Genomic DNA, 16,391 nt, shown 5'->3' on the forward strand with positions numbered 1-16,391 from the left:
ACCTCCATTTTTGTTTGCTTTTCCATAAATTCGCAATAAAATAATATCTCTTCCCCTTTCTCTTTCTCCCACATATATATTTCCTACCACCGAAATCCCATCGACCAAAATTCACTCAGAAAATTATTTAATAAAAAATATTAATTTCGGAATATTCCCTCCCATTGCGTTTCCCGGCCCACCACGGCGGCGCTGTTTCTGCGAGGGTTCACCGCCGGAAATTCGGAATTTCCGGCAAGCGTTAAAACATGGGTTCGCCGCCGCAAAATCCCAACTGGGTCTTCGATTATGGTGTGATTGACGACATTCTTGACCCTCCCGGTTTCTCTTGGCCGGATCATTCATTTGCCGGTCCCACCGCCCCCGGGTACCGTATTCACATTTTTTGCAATAAAGTTCATTTTTTTGCTGCAATTGGAATTTCCCTGCTGTTGAATGTGATTTGGGTGTCAATGTTTCTGTGGAGATTATTCAATTTATTTTATTACTGGTTTATTCGAAGTGTCAATTTTCAATTTTGTTTATTAATTCCGGATTTTCTTTTTAATTTTTAATTTTGGTTTGATGAGCGAGCGGTAATATAATAATATTTGAGGACTTAATTTGATGATTTATGATAAGATAATAATGAACTGCTAATAGGAAGGTCATAGGTTCGAGTCGTGAAAACAGCAAAGCAAGGGTAAGGCAGCATAACGTTCACCGACCCTCGCACAACGCAAGCTTTGTTGGCTTGAGGTTGCCTTTTATAATAATGGACTGGAGGGAGTTTTGTGAGTCTAATATTTGTCATTAACTGCTTAATTTTGTTTTATTTTTATTCCAAATTTTGAGAAATGCTGGCCGTTTTGGGTTATGAAATTGATTGATGTTATAGTAAATGTGCTTTGACCATTTAGTTGAATTTACTCCGAAGAGTCCGGAGAGGATGGCGGAATTTGATGAGTAATGTGCTTAGACATTGTGTTGAAAGTGTTCCCTTTGATCATTTTCTGGCTGTACCATGTTGACCAAGATCAACTTACCTTTGTTTCGAGGACGAATTCATTTTCGTGTTGCTATTTTCTCAGCGTGGAATTTGATGACTCGTTTGGAAATCCAGATAGCATGAAGGAAACTGGGTTGCGGAAACGGTATGTTTACTCAGTCTTATTCTTCTTCACTTGTTTAACAGATAATGAAGTACTAGCCTGTTTGGAGTTCATAGGTTTTTGGACTTGTTTAGAATAATTTTGCTATGTATTTATCCTTCTGCTTCATCATGATTGAATTACACATTGTTTCCATCGCAGGGCGAGGACTGGATCATGCAATGTGTCTGGTTCTAAAGCATGTAGAGAGAAAATGCGGCGGGATAGACTGAATGACAGGCATGCTCTAGTTCTCTAGTTCTCTAATGCTTAATGATCTCTCTGTTTCTCTGTTTCTCTGTTTCTCTGTCTGTCTGTCTCTCTCTCACTGTCTTTTTCGTTTTGACTTTTTTTGTGTTACTTTAAGGTTTGTGGATTTGAGTTCTATCCTTGAACCTGAAGGGCCACCCAAAACTGACAAGGTTGCAATACTGGGTGATGCTATTCGAATGGTAACTCAGTTACGCGGGGAAGCCCAACAACTAAAGGAGTCAAGTGCGAATCTGCAGGAGACAGTAAATGAATTGAAGGTATGTGTGGCTTTGTCCTTCAGTTTACCTTTTATTTATTTTAAGGTATATATGAATATGCAGTTCGTGTGAGAAGCTTTGTTCACTTTAACTGCTTGGATGGCTGAGTGGATGCTTTTGTGTAGGCTGAGAAAAATGAACTTCGTGATGAGAAGCAGAGGCTCAAAGCAGAGAAAGAAAACATTGAGCGGCAAATGAAAGCGTTGGGTACTCAACCAAGCTTCTTGCCTCACCCTGCTGCAATTCCAACTCCGTTTTCTGCCCCGGGCCAAGTTGTTGGCGGGAAAATGATGCCCTTCGTCGGATACCCTGGAATGTCCATGTGGCAGTTCATGCCACCGGCTGCAGTTGATACCTCACAGGACCATGTTCTCCGCCCTCCCGTTGCTTGAGTTGTCAGCTTTGAATTATGGCTTCTCGGTCTTGTAGAATCCTTCAAAGTTGTTTCTCGTTAATGATTATCGTGTTCTAGTTTTCGACTTTCATTGACTGCTTTGGATAAACATTGTAGTTCTCATCAAACATTTACCTTGGTCATTTGTATAATTTTCCAAATTTTGACCTGTAAACTGTTCGGGATCGACGATTTCTGTGCTGTAAGATGCATCGACGATTTCTGTGCTGTAAGATGCAAACTTGGAGGCATTCATTACACCTTTAGCAACTTATGTTTCCTTCTATAGCAAGTATTCGAAATTGTTCTCTTGAAGATCGAGATGCTAGAGACTTTGCACGACAGGTCGTTACGAAATTGTTCTCTTCAAAATCAGGTTCTAATAATTGAATTCAATAATTAATTTTGGATTTAATTAATCTTTTATTTTTCAACAGACATATCCGAAAGGATGAAGTTTGAGAACTTCTGAAAAAGTATAAGCCACACGCCTTTTACGTTGAATAGTCACCTCCCAAAATCATATATGTTGCGAACAATTATATGACTACTTTAATTATATGCATCTACATACTGAGAGAACCACAAAGAAATACGCCAAAAACTAAGTTTTCAGGTGTTGGAATCTTAGTTTATATCGTTGAATCCTGGTGAAGCAATTGCTGACAGAACTCATAGAGGAGGGGCGAATTTCTATTTCAATGATATTGTGGTATGCAAGCCTCGATTTTATCTTTATTTTATCTGTTTAATAGTAATTTCGTTTGCTCATACTTTGTCAATATACTTAATTGCAACTCATTGTTTATTAGCATATTCGAATTTATTTCTATATATATATTTGTTATTGATTGCTGATTAATATCAAACAAAGTCTTCCATTAGGTCCAAGTACTCCATATCTTTTCTTACTATCTCTTTCAAAATCTTTATGGGTCACACATCCAACGAAGCATTATGATCTCCGCTCAAGGACGGAGCTACCATGGGCCTAGGGGGGCGGATGCCCCCACTGAGATTTTTCTGATGCTGGCATGCTGCTCAAACTGATCTGGTTCTGCAACAGCAAAGCCCCCACTGAGATTTTTTTGGTTCCTTCGATCTGGTTCTGCAGAAGCAGAGCTGGGTCTTTGTTTATTTTTTTTCTTCTCAAAACCAGGCCAACACGACGTCGTTTTGGTCATGGTAAAAAAAATTTAAAAAAATGCAAACGAAACAGCGTCGTTTCGTATATGTTTGGAAAAAAAAAAGAGTATGTTATAGTGGGGGACCGCTTGTCCCCACGGTCCCAGACTCCCATTCCATCTCTCTACTTTGTTTTCATTACCCTTTGCTACTTGCCAATCAGAGAGCAGCGTGGACCGCGGTGCTGCTCTTCCCCCAACAGCTTGAAATGGAACGGAACAGGAGCAAAGTTGCTCTTCCCCCAGCCACGCCAGCAGCCAACCACTCCAGTCAGCCACTCTCTAGCCGACATATATATATTTAGGTAAATTTTTTAATTCCTAAATCCATAATCCCTAACCCTAATTAATTATTTAAGACGAATTTTTGTTTAATTGGTATAGAAATATAGAATCATATGGATATGGTCATGCACTAATATGGTTATTGACTTATTGATTATTGATATGAATTCTATGATTATTGATGAATGAAATTATGAAATTATGAATTCTATGAATATGGGTATACATTTATTCATATGAGTAGTTGAATTAAATGTTTATTTGTTGAATAATTTGTATGCTTATTGGTATTGGTTAATTGAATTATCGCCTTGGTTGGATCTTGGTTTGATTAGATTGCTATGTTAATCAAAATGTCCCTTGTAGTATGTTACAGGGTTAAAGTTTTACATAAGTGTTCTTTATGTAACAACCCGTCCCGAGAATTACGTAAGAAAATAGGTATTTTTGTATTTTCACTAAGTTTGAGGAATACCTTCCTTTTTAAAATTGTTTTTGAACCTTAATTGGTGAGCCCAAGGGCCCAACCCCTATTTTGTCCCCCGGTTCCCTTTCCTTTTTTTTTTTTTTTTTTTTTTTTTCTGAAAAGTCTCTCTTCTCTCTTTCTTCATCTCTCTTTCTCCATTCCCCCTCTTGGTGCTCTTTTCTCCGAGCAGAACACACCCACACACACACACACACACACACACCCATGCCCACACCTATAGCTCTTTTCGAACCCCGTGGTTGTGTTTTGGTCGTCAAACCACGAAGAAACCACCTCAAAGACATTTCCCAGTTTTCCGGCGAGCACCGCCCCTTTCGAGGCAATTTCCGGCCAAACCACGGTGAGTTGGCAGCTTGCAAGGTATCAATCTCTTCGTCTCGCTGAGTACTACAACTTTCCTTTTTGTTTCACCCAATTTCATTGAGTATTGAAGAAGTTATGCTCATTTGAATCTTACCCAGTTTCTGGCGGACACCCGTGGCTTCCAAGCTGTTTTCCGGCCAACTCCGACCACGATGACAGGAACCAAGGGTATATTTCGATTCCTTACCTTCGGGGCTTCAATTTGGTATATTGAATGACATGTTTTGGTTGAGTTTTGAGCTCCATCAGAGCTTGGGAATTCTTCGGCCGAAATCCGGCCTTCACCCTCCTTGGAAATCCGGCGAACCACCCAAACCCAAGGCCTTTGGGCCTTTCCTGCCAAGCCCAAAAACTTGGGTAGCCTAAACCCATTACCCTTTTATTTAGGCCTTTGGGCCGTATGGTTTCTAACCTAAAACCCAACCCACCTAACACCTAACCCAATTACCCTAACCCAAAACCCTAGCCTAAAACCCTAAGGCCCTGACCCGTGACCCGTGACCCTGACCCGTTGATCGTTGACTGGGTCAACGGTCAGCGTTGACTTTTTGGGTTTTCATGCGGGACCCCTCCTAAGCTAATTTCGACGTTCTAAACTCGTTTCCGATGTCCGTTTCCCCAAATTCAATCGTTTGAGTAGAGTTTGACTAAATGTACCCTTTATGTGCTTAGGGGCGATTATCTGTGGCGTTTCCTTCTTCGCTAGATGGCGTGGCTTTTCGACGGCGAAGTACTGTGAGTGGACCCCTTCTAAAAATGCATGTTTTGATAGTACAAATGCATACATGAAAAGCATGATTTGATGATTATGTTTTATGAAACGTTTTACGAGATAACATGCTTACTGAGGCTAGTTTGAATTATTACTATTTTTCCTATAACCCATGTTCTTATAGAATATCTGATGGATGACGATATGATATTTAGAACATGTTTAGAACACCTCTTTACAGTATAGATGATGCATGACTTTATACTATGAAGTTGATTTTCAATATATGTATGTTCACTGGTTTTGTACTTACCTAGTGGTCCTTTCCGCTACGGGACGTAGGGATAGATCCGGTCCGTCCCGGGCGACGGTTGGGTGTTGGCATAGGGCCTGAAGTGTGTTTTCCTCTGACTGTCTGCTCAGAGACGGGGAGCCGGCACGGGGCCTGAAGAGTTGTATTGGACATTCACTAGTGTTTATTATTTATGCGATTTATGATTTAAAACATTGCACGACAGGCTAGGGTTTGGAAAACCTATATTTATCCTTATATATATGTGTTTTCAAAAAACCTGGGGGTTAGTATGTTGATAACTGTTTTATTGTATATATATATATATATATATATATATATATATATATCAACCTGGTCCACTCATGTTTGTTTTGCGCCCCCTTCAGGACTTAGAATCGAGGCATACAATCCCGACGTTCAGGCACTTCCACATCGGCATCTTCGAGTCCTCTCGATGTAGGACCCACTCCTTTGTTTCATTCAATTTTATATTATTTTCTTTTAGTGTTCTAGATTAGAGATGTGCTCTGAACACGGTCCTTATTTGCATATTAATTATTCTTTTATATTTATAAACCTTATTTATCCCTTATTTTCAGCATTTGCACTTAATAAATGGCTTTCGTCACCCTCGGGTGTCGGCCATTACGTGCCTATCCTGGTATTCGGGGAATATCGGGGTCGGGGCGTGTCACTTTAGCAACTTGGTTTCAAAAGGTCTCAGTTGCATATCTAACTTGTTTCTCATGTGTTTTCATCCTGAAGGTTAGAAAAGATGGGATTTTTGTTGAGATTTTTATTCTAAGAATTTTATTGAGATTTTTATTCTAAAAATTATGTATGAATCTTATATGTTATTGGTATCAATATGAATGACTTTGCAGACTGAAACATCATGGAAAGGTTTTTCAAGAAAATATCAGTGCCACCATCCTCAGTTATTGAGAAAAATAATGATACTCGTAGACAGAATAATACAGAATTTATTTTATCAAATCTTCCATCAGATCCTGGTAAGCGAATTCGAATTTTGGATTACAATCCTAATATTCGAGATCAAGTACGAAGAGCGTATGTGCTAGCTGGTCCTCAACAACCTAAAACCCATAATTTTCCTTACAAGAAATATGGAGACACGCAAAGGCGATTCAACCCTGCTTGGTTGGATGATTTTCCTACTTGGTTGGAATATAGTGTAGAAAAAGATGCTGCCCTTTGTCTGTGTTGCTACCTTTTAAACCAAACATTGAAGAACAAGTAGGTGGTGATTTCTTTGTTGGCGAAGGATTTTCTAACTGGAAGAAGAAAGAAAGACTTCTAACTCATATTGGAGGTGTCAATAGTGCACACAATCAAGCATGGAGTAATTTTGAAGCTTTAAGGAGTCAAAAGCAACATATCCAGTCTTTTTTCTCTAAAACTCATGATGAAGCTCGAATTCAATATAGAGCTCGGTTGAATGCATCAATTGATTGTTGTCGATTTCTTTTGAGACAAGGGCTTGCATTTCGTGGTAATGATGAATCTGAACATTCAAGCAACCATGGAAACTTTCTTGAGCTTCTACAGTTTCTTGCCGACCACAATGAGGATGTGAAAGCCTTTACTTTGAAAAATGCTCCGGAGAACCACAAATTGACATCACCAGATATTCAAAAAGACATTGTAAATGCTTGTGCAACTGAGACGATCAAGGCTATTATTGAAGATGTTGACACTTCGTTGTTCTCTATTTTGATTGATGAATCTTGCAATGTATCAACGAAGGAACAAATGGCTATTGTATTGCGTTATGTGGACAAGAATGGGCATGTCGTTGAGCGTTTTATTGGCATTGAGCATGTTACTAGTATTGATGTTCTCTCACTCAAGGAAACCATTGATGAGGTATTTTCTAGGCATAAATTGAGTATGTCTAGGTTGCATGGGCAAGGTTACGATGAGGCCAGCAATATGTAAGGTGAGTTCAATGGTCTTAAAGCTCTTATTATGAAAGAAAGTGGTTGTGCCTATCATATTCATTGCTTTGCACATCAACTTCAATTAGCTCTTGTAGCTGTGGCAAAGAAGAACATCCAAATTGAGTCTCTTTTTAATATAGTTACTATTTGGGTATATGTTGTTGGAGCTTCATCGAAGCGTTGTGATATTCTTCGAGAGAAGCAATCTATTGCAGTTATTGAAGCACTAAACAGTGGTGAGTTTACAAGTGGGAAACGCAAAAATCAAGAAACTACTTTGAAACTTGCTGGAGAAACACGTTGGGGTTCACACTTTGGTACTTTAGTAAGTATAATGACTATGTTTTCATCCATACTTGATGTACTTGAAGTAATAGCAGATGATGGAAAAAGCTCTCAACAAAGATGTGAAGCGAATAATTTATAAGATTCCATGCAATCATTTGATTTTGTGTTTAATCTACACTTGATGAAAGATATACTAGGAATAACTAATGAATTGTCACAAGCATTGCAAAGGAAGGATCAGGATATTGTAAATGCCATGAAGTTGGTTGGAGTTTGTCAGCAAATGTTGGAGATAATGAGGAAAAGTGGTTGGGATTCTTTACTTAGTGAAGTCTCAGAATTTTGTCTTAAACATGATATTGATGTGCCTAATATGGATGATATGTTTCTTTCTTGAAGGCGAGGGCAAGGAAAAGCACAAGAAGTTACAAATATGCCTCATTATTGTGTTGGGATATTTTATGTTGTTTTGGATTGGCAGCTTCAAGAACTAAATAATCGTTTCAATGAGACCAACATTGAGTTACTTCTTTGTTTGGCATGTTTATGTCCAGCCGACTCCTTCTCTGCTTTTGATAGCCAAAAGCTATTGAGTCTTACCCAGTTTTATCCTAAAGACTTCTCTATGAATGAGCTGGTGATACTTAAGATTCAACTTGAGACTTACATTTTGGATATGTGGTCTAGCATTGAGTTTTCAGGTTTAAAAGAGATTGGAGATCTTGCAAAAAAAATGGTTCAATGCAAGAAACACAAGGTGTATTCGCTGGTTTACTTGCTTGTGATATTAGCACTAACTCTTCCAGTTGCTACTGCAACCGTTGAAAGAGCATTTTCGGCCATGAAAATTCTGAAGAATCGATTGAGAAATCGGATAGGAGATCAATGGATGAATGATAACATGATTATTTTTATAGAGAGAAATATTTGATGGTATTGGTAATGATGTTGTCATGCAACGCTTTCAGAACATGAAAACGCGTCGAGGGATATTGTAAGGGACTGTTGTATGAAAAACTTTATGGATTAATATATAAGTATTGTGTTTAGTAAATTTTTGAGCTTTTTAATTATGACTTTATTGATTGAGGTTGCCCCCATTCACACAAATCTATGGCTTCATCCCTGTCTCTGCTACACTCATTTTTGGCACGTGTTGTTTTTTGACTCCCCAACATTCCAAGTAAGATCTCCATCAAATTCTCCATTCTTTTACAAGATAGTTCCAAGATAACGAAAACGTTCACTCTTTAGTACTTCCTGATCTTCAATCCTCACCTCTATCTTATCTGGACTTCCATTTCCATTGAACTTGCCTTTCATACATTCTGTCATCGCGCAAATACAACATACTTAATTAAATAGTAAACTCTTGAGACGGAATTTCATCGCCTCTTTGTTCCCACACAATACCTAAGAAACCCATCCACCCCAACACGGCCGCCCTCCACCAACGCGAACGACTTGAGCTTGGCGAATGAAGATGCATCATTAGGTTTAAGTAGCACAGAGACGAATGCATAGACCAGAGCACAAGAAACCAAACCCACCAAGAGGCGGACGAGAGAAGATCGATGTGGGGCTTCTCGGTCTTTTTGCTTCCAACCCATTTGAGAACAGGGGGAGAAGAGTGAGACTCAGAAGGGAATTTAGGGTCTCTGGGCAAAGATTTTTTTATTTTTTTATTTTTTATCAAATGATAGATTTTGTTAGATTAAATGTTAGATTAGAGAGTTTAGAGATTATGGCGTTGACTTTGGACAAGATTGATCATGGTGAGAAAGAGGGGAACAAAATAATAGGGAACTGGTGCGACGTCTGGGAGTGACAGATGAGATGAGAATCGGGAGAAAATGAGGGAGAGGAGAGAGAGTGTTGGTAGAAAATAATTAGTGGATTAATAATAAAAAGAGTAATAAAATAGGGATGAATAGTGTGTCTTTTTAGGTAATTATACATATTCATTATGTTTTTATATAAAAGTTTATTAAACACTTCGATACTACTTTTGGACTCAAAGCACTTTTGCAAATCTAATTCACCAAATACATGTCATTTAGTAATACAGTCTAGTGATATTCATTTTCACTTGTATGTGAGAGGTCTAGGTTCAATTCTTGCCAAAGACGAGTTTGAACTATATTATTGCTAGCCCATTGTGAGACTAAGCATACCCCCTCCCCTTTAGTGTAAATAATATTATTGGTTAAAAAAACACCAAATATCTAATTGTTTTATTTCACAACTGATTATTTTTACAGCATAATAAAAACAGTTTTTTTTTCAAAATACAGCAATACCAAACTAGTCCTTAATCTCTCACACAAGGTCCCAAGCTCATAGCAATTACCTAAACAAGAGCAAATTGTTGCACCATTGAAAAGAACAATGAACCATGTAAACGCTAAATTACACATCATAATAAAAAGAAATGCAGTTTCCATCTAAAGAGTTATCTAGGATATACTTCGGTTATCATCGAAACCTCTTTTTCTGGTGCTTTGACAGAGCTGCTCTTGGATCGATCCGACCCGGTTGTCATCACCTCTGAACTATTCCTCCATCCCAAAGACATGTCAGATCCAACGTTACTATCCCTGAAAAATGCTGGTTGTGAGGGTACTGGAAGTGTGACTGAGTAACTATTAAGCATTAGAACAATAGCATTCATGGTTGGCCTATCAGCTATATTTTCTTGCACACACAGAAACCCAATGTGGATGCATTTCATTATTTCATTTCTTGAACCATTCGTCAATGTGGGATCGATTAGATTCGAAGCTGTCCCTTGCCTCCAACATATCCATGCCTGCAACGATTGTAAAATTTGTAGAAACATAATTAGGGGTTTAATTATTTTTCTTGATTGCAATGTGCATGTTGTTTCAAGTACTTACATAGCTTAGAAGATCCTCCACATTTTGTACATGACGAAAGCAATTATTTTTCTGTCCGCTTACTATCTCCAAAACTAAGACACCAAAACTATAAACATCCGACTTAACAGAAAAGTGCCCATATAATGCATATTCTGGAGCCATATATCCACTGCATATCAATAACAAGAATAATGTTGTTTTTAACATTGACATATTGAATTATTGATATAGATTTACACAATTCTAATACAAGCCACGTAGACTCGTCAAGCACTTACTAGGTCCCCACAATTCGACTGGTGTTGCCTTGTGTTTGATCAAGCACGAACAACTTTGCCATGCCAAAATCTGATATTTTGGGGTTCATTTCTTCATCTATCAATATATTACTAGCTTTGAGATCACGGTGAATAATTCTTAGCCGAGAATCCTCATGAAGGTAAATAAGTCCTCGAGAAATGCCTATTATGATTCTGTAGCGCCTATTCCAATCCAATTGTGTGCGCTTAATTGGGTCTGCATTTTAATTAAAAACAAGAATATAACGTTTGTTGTATGTTACATTATGATAAAATTTTGAAATTAAAGCCAAAAAGGAGAAGAAGATCACACTGATGCATAAATACCAAATATGATGTGGTCGAGACTTGCATTAGGGACAAACTCATAAATAAGAAGCCTTTCAATTCCTTCCAAGCAGAAACCCAAGAGCCTAACTAAGTTCCGGTGTTGAAGCTTTGCCACTAACAAGACCTCATTTTTAAACTCCAAATCTCCTTGTCCAGAATTTACGGAAAGCCTTTTCACTGCTATTTCTTCTCCATTCAATAACCTACCCTGGAAGAGTATCAAAACAAAAAGGTTTGCATTGGTGTTGCCCGTGTGATGTTGTCAAGGTTTCAAAGGCATGTTAGGTTTTATCACAATAAGCCGGCCTCGGTGTTACTAATAGTGGAATAATTGTTATGTTGTATTTTATTTCGTCAGGTATGAAGTGAGATTTTATATTCTTCAATATACATACATACATACATACATATATACATAGATACATATATATATATATATATATATATATATATATATATATATATATATATTACCTTATAAACAGAACCAAATCCCCCTTGTCCTAGTTTATTGGCTTCAGAAAAGTCATCTGTGGCAACTCTAATGGTGTCAAAATTGAATTGCAAGGATTCTACCCTTCCCATTTCGTCCGCATCTTCTCCTGGGGTACAAATTTAACAAAATTTACATAAGTTCATATCTAAAATAGTTAGATCTAGATGTTGTAACAGTAGTAAGCTTCTCCACTCGAAGGAAATTGAGTTAAATGTTGCTGTGTTTATTTTGTCACAGTACGTACGTACCTGGAACTAAACTACTTTGAATCTTTTTCCTTGCCTTCCGTACTCTTAGACAAAAGCACATTAACATAACTAGTAACAAAGAAGCAATAATTGGCACAAAAATAATGATGACAATCCGAGATTTGTTGCTCTTCGATCCTGCAAAGTAAAATCAGAAATATATCTTTTTTTTTTAATTTTTTTAATTTTTTAGAAAATCTCGACGGTACGAGGAGAAGAAATATATGTTTTTTCATTGATCAATTAAATGGAGACCAGTGTAAAGCAAATTACTAGAATCATAGGTGTATGTAATGGAGTATACATACATATACGTTGTGCATACATACCTTGTGAAGTATTTGTGGTATTGTTTGATGGTGGAAGAGAAGATACTGATGGTGGCATTGATAGTGGCACTGGTGGCGGGCCTGGCGGCGATGTCAATGGTGTAAAAGTTGTAGGGTCAATGAAGCTGAAAACCTCGAATCTAAAGTTACAGCTAGGACTAAAAACTCTCCCACCTTCTGTCCCTTCACAACATTTGCGGATATCTACAAAAGCTCCGCCTAAGCAATCACTGCACGCTTGCTTGGATATGTCCGGCGTGCACTGCGCTAGTGCATATACTGTTTGGGAAGTTGGGACACTTGCGTTTCCATATGCAAACTTCCGAAGAGAACCACCCGCTGCAGCCTCATTTCTTATCCTGTCCGCTACCTTCCTCAGCTCTTGGTTGAATCCATCCAGGCCTGACGACGATATGTTATTAGGATTCTGCACATAGAAAAAAGGCCTAGCTTCCATAACGCCATAGAAGGATCGGTTTGAGTAGCGTAGCATGCATTCGTCGTGCCAACCAATTGCTTCCTTCTGATTAGGGCAACGCTGAGGCAGAGCATATCGGGAGTTATTTAGGCAGGTGCGGCAATCTTCCGCCATGACATCTCCTCTACAAAGTCCGATTGCATAAATTTGTTCGTTCGACGAGTTTTCACCATAGGATGCATTGTAAAAACCGTACCCGTCACCGTTTTCTTCGGAGGGCAGGGAGGAGAGAAGGCGGTTGAGGTTTGTCTGATAGGTGCTATTGGTGGTATAGTTTCCATTCTCGTTTACACAGAAGTGGTGTAGAAAATCTGGAACTTGACCAAGGGCTTGATTAATCATGAGAAACAGAATGGGATAGAGGCAGTATAGAAATCTTGAGGAAACCATTGCTGGCATTGTTTGATATTTTTGCTGAAATTGGTTTGTAAAAGGGGATTATAAATTTATAATTATGACAGAAAACTTGCTAGATTTCTATATATGAAGAATGAAGAACACCCCACTGTATACAATGCATGTGATGAGGATGTAAGGTTGATAGAGATGGGAGTGGTGGGCGACATGCCAAATTAATCAAAGTCGTCGTTTGACTGGTACGCTGGGAGTACTGGTCCCAAAACAACTCTTAGTCTTTCTCTTACACAAAGCTGACAAGAGTATTGAATCCACCACAAATTTCTCCACCACATCTGCTGTCAAAACGTGATCCCACCATTCTCTCCATATTGTTTATATAAATAATCAAGAGTTATTAGTTACCTTTTATGTTGTACAAAGTCAACTATAGGCTTGTAAATATCTTGTATCAATATGATAAGCAAAATCATGTAATAACTCGTTCCTGAATTTACGGAAGAAAATGAGTATTTTTGTATTTTCATTAAGTTTGGAGATACCTTTCTTTTAAAATTGTTTTTGAGCCTTAATTGGTGAGCCCAAGGGGGCCCACCCCCTGTTTTGTCCCCGGTTCCCTTGCCCTTTTCTTTTCTTTTTCTGAAAAGTCTTCTCTTCTCTCTTCTCTCTTTCTTCCTCCGTGCTCTTTCTTTCCCCCCCTCCTCTTGGTGCTCTTTCCTCCGACAAGAACACACACACACACCCATGCCCACACCTATAACTTTTTTGTAACCCTGTGGTTGTGTTTTGGACGTCAAACCACGAAGAAACCACCTCGGAGGCATTTCCCAGTTTTCCGGCGAGCACCGCCCCTTTCGAGGCAATTTCCGGCCAAAACACGGCGAGTTGGCCGGTGTACGAGGTATCAATCTCTTCGTCTCGCTGAGTACTACAACTTTCCTTTTTGTTTCACCTAATTTCATTGAGTATTGAAGAAGTTATACTCATTTGAATCTTACCCAGTTTCCGGCGACCTCAGTGACTTTCGAGGTGTTTTCCAGCCAAACCACGGCGAGTTAGACGTCGTGTGAGGTACCATTCTCTTCGTCTCTTCAAGAGCTACGATTTTCATTTTTGAATCACTTGATTTCGTCGAGTATTAACAAAGTTATGGACGTTCGAAGTTTGTCTAAATTCCGGCCGAATTCTGGCCTTCTTCTCCGGCGTGAAACCCAGCCCAAGAAAACACCCAGGCCTTCGGGCCATCTCCCACACCCACGGGCTTAGAGCCTGTTTGGTTTCTGGCCCAATACCCTCACCCTTTCTATTTTTATTTTTAGTTTTGTTTCTTTTAAAAACCCAAAAGGCCTTAGGGCCTTGGTTGCAGCCCAAACCCATTTTTCCCCTTTTTAATTAGGCCTTAGGGCCTGTTAGCCCAAAACCCATCACCCTGTTGTGGGCCTTTGGGCCGTATGGGTTCAAGCACAACCCAACCCACTTAAAAACCTAACCCAATTATCCTAACCCAAACCCTTTAGGCCAAACCCAGATCCAACCCAAGTCCAAACCCTTTAACCCAACATGGATCCAAGCCCAGACCCGTTTGACCCGTTGACCCGGACCCGGTCTGACCGTTGACTTTGACCGGTCAACGGTCAACGTTGACTTTGACCGTTGACTTTTTGGAACCCTCCTAGGCTAATTTCGACGTTCTGAATCTGTTTCCGATGTCCGTTTTCCCAAATTCAATCGTTTGAGTAGAGTTTGACTAAATGTACCGTTTATGTGCTTAGGGGCAATTATTTGTGGCGTTTCCATCTTCGCTAGTGGCGTGGCTTTTTGACGCCGAAGTACTGTGAGTGGACCCCTTCTAAAAATGCATGTTTTAATGGTAGAATTGCATACACAGAAAAGCATGATTTTACGATTATGTTTTTTGAAACGTTTTGAGATAACATGCTTACTAAGGCTAGTTTGAATTATTACTATTTTTCCTATAACCCATGTTCTTATAGAATATCTGATGGATGACGATATGATATTTAGAACATGTTTAGAACACTTCTTTATAGTATAGATGATGAATGACTTTATACTATGAAATTGATTTTCAATATATGTATGTTCACTGGTTTTATACTTACCTAGTGGTCCTTTCCGCTACGGGACGTAGGGATAGATCCGGTCCGTCCCGGGTGACGGTTTGGTGTTGGCATAGGGTCTGGAGTGTGTTTTCCTTTGACTGTCTGCTCAGAGACGGGGAGCCGGCAAGGGGCATGAAGTGCATTTTCCTCTGACTGTCTGCTCAGAGACGGGGAGCCGGCATGAGGCCTGAAGTGTTATATCGGACACTCACTAGTGTTTATTATTTATGCAAATTATGATTTGAGATATTGCACGACATGCTAGGTTTCGGAAAACCTATGTTTATCATTATATTTGTGTTTTCATAAAACCTGGGGGTTAGTATGTTGATAACTATTTTATTATATATATCAACTTGGTCCACTCATGTTTGTTTTGCGTCCCCTTCAGGACTTAGAATCGAGGCATACAATCCCGACGTCCAGGCACTTCCGCATCGGTATCTTCGAGTCCTCTCGGTGTAGGACCCACTCCTTTGTTTCATTCAATTTTCTTTTAGTGTTCCAGCTTAGAGGTGTGCTCTGAACACGGTCCTTATTTGCATATTAATTATTCTTTTATATTTATAAAGCTTATTTATCCCTTATTTTCAGCATTTACACTTAATAAATGGCTTTCGTCACCCTCAGGTGTCGGCCAGCACGTGCCTATCCTGGTATTCGGGGAATATCGGGGTCGGGGCGTGTCAAATCAAGAAATTCATTTTGTAATACATACGGCTTCTCCCTACTCTTCTCTGTCTGTCACTATCTATTTCTCTATATGGTATCATCCTTTCTCACAAGCTAACGCTTCCCAACGTTCGATCCTTTATACGCCCGCACCACCCCAATCTCCACTGCCTCCTCTGATTCCTCTCATTCTTCAACCATGGCCGCATCTATTGCTTCCCTCCCCACCACCTTTAACATCTCCCACACCATCAATACTCCCATGGACAGAAATAATTATCTCAGTTGGCGATCCTAATTTTCCGACATTCTTGAAATTCATGGTCTGGAAGATGTCGTGACCACCAATACCAAACCTCCAAAGAAGCTTGATGATGGATCTCTTAATTCGAATTATTCTCGGGACAAACTTGTCCTCAGTTGGATCAAGTCTACTTGCTCACCATCTATCCGCTCTATACTGCTTCCTTGCAACTACGCCTTCAATGCTTGGTCTCTTCTCGAAAAGCGTTTGTCTCCTGTCTCCAAGACTCACATCCGCACCCTTCGTG

At 39.3% G+C, this 16,391-nt stretch overlaps 2 protein-coding genes and 1 pseudogene across 2 annotated transcripts; 2 read left to right on the forward strand and 1 right to left on the reverse strand.

The window, feature by feature from the left end:
• Nucleotides 1-5: 5 nt before the first annotated feature.
• On the forward strand, nt 6-2,340 carry LOC137728084 (transcription factor ILR3-like). The gene is made up of 5 exons (XM_068466971.1): nt 6-367; nt 1,071-1,133; nt 1,293-1,370; nt 1,498-1,660; nt 1,786-2,340. The coding sequence occupies exons 1-5, from the start codon at nt 249-251 to the stop codon at nt 2,050-2,052; spliced, it is 690 nt and encodes a 229-aa protein (XP_068323072.1). The 5' UTR covers nt 6-248; the 3' UTR covers nt 2,053-2,340.
• Nucleotides 2,341-6,275: 3,935 nt separating this feature from the next.
• On the forward strand, nt 6,276-8,627 carry LOC137728592 (uncharacterized; annotated as a pseudogene).
• A 1,288-nt stretch (nt 8,628-9,915) lies between these two features.
• Nucleotides 9,916-13,108, reverse strand: LOC137727827 (cysteine-rich receptor-like protein kinase 10). Its single transcript, XM_068466664.1, has 7 exons — nt 12,211-13,108; nt 11,882-12,019; nt 11,612-11,739; nt 11,135-11,345; nt 10,787-11,024; nt 10,527-10,677; nt 9,916-10,438 (listed from the first exon to the last, which is right to left on the reverse strand). The coding sequence occupies exons 1-7, from the start codon at nt 13,085-13,087 to the stop codon at nt 10,082-10,084; spliced, it is 2,100 nt and encodes a 699-aa protein (XP_068322765.1). The 5' UTR covers nt 13,088-13,108; the 3' UTR covers nt 9,916-10,081.
• Between the last annotated feature and the right edge of the window lie 3,283 nt (nt 13,109-16,391).

The sequence above is a fragment of the Pyrus communis genome, chromosome 3, assembly GCF_963583255.1.
Source record: "Pyrus communis chromosome 3, drPyrComm1.1, whole genome shotgun sequence".
Classification (NCBI taxonomy): Eukaryota; Viridiplantae; Streptophyta; class Magnoliopsida; order Rosales; family Rosaceae; genus Pyrus; species Pyrus communis.

Bases quoted from the DNA above. Each gene is read 5' to 3' on its own strand.
- LOC137728084 (XM_068466971.1), top strand. From the start codon at position 249: ATGGGTTCGCCGCCGCAAAATCCCAACTGGGTCTTCGATTATGGTGTG. The intron at 368-1,070 runs GTACCGTATTCA...CTATTTTCTCAG, and splicing joins GCCGGTCCCACCGCCCCCGG to CGTGGAATTTGATGACTCGT. The intron at 1,134-1,292 runs GTATGTTTACTC...TTTCCATCGCAG, and splicing joins GAAACTGGGTTGCGGAAACG to GGCGAGGACTGGATCATGCA.
- LOC137727827 (XM_068466664.1), bottom strand. From the start codon at position 13,087: ATGCCAGCAATGGTTTCCTCAAGATTTCTATACTGCCTCTATCCCATT. The intron at 12,020-12,210 runs GTATGTATGCAC...TTTACTTTGCAG, and splicing joins TACCACAAATACTTCACAAG to GATCGAAGAGCAACAAATCT. The intron at 11,025-11,134 runs GTATTTATGCAT...ATTAAAATGCAG, and splicing joins TCTCGACCACATCATATTTG to ACCCAATTAAGCGCACACAA.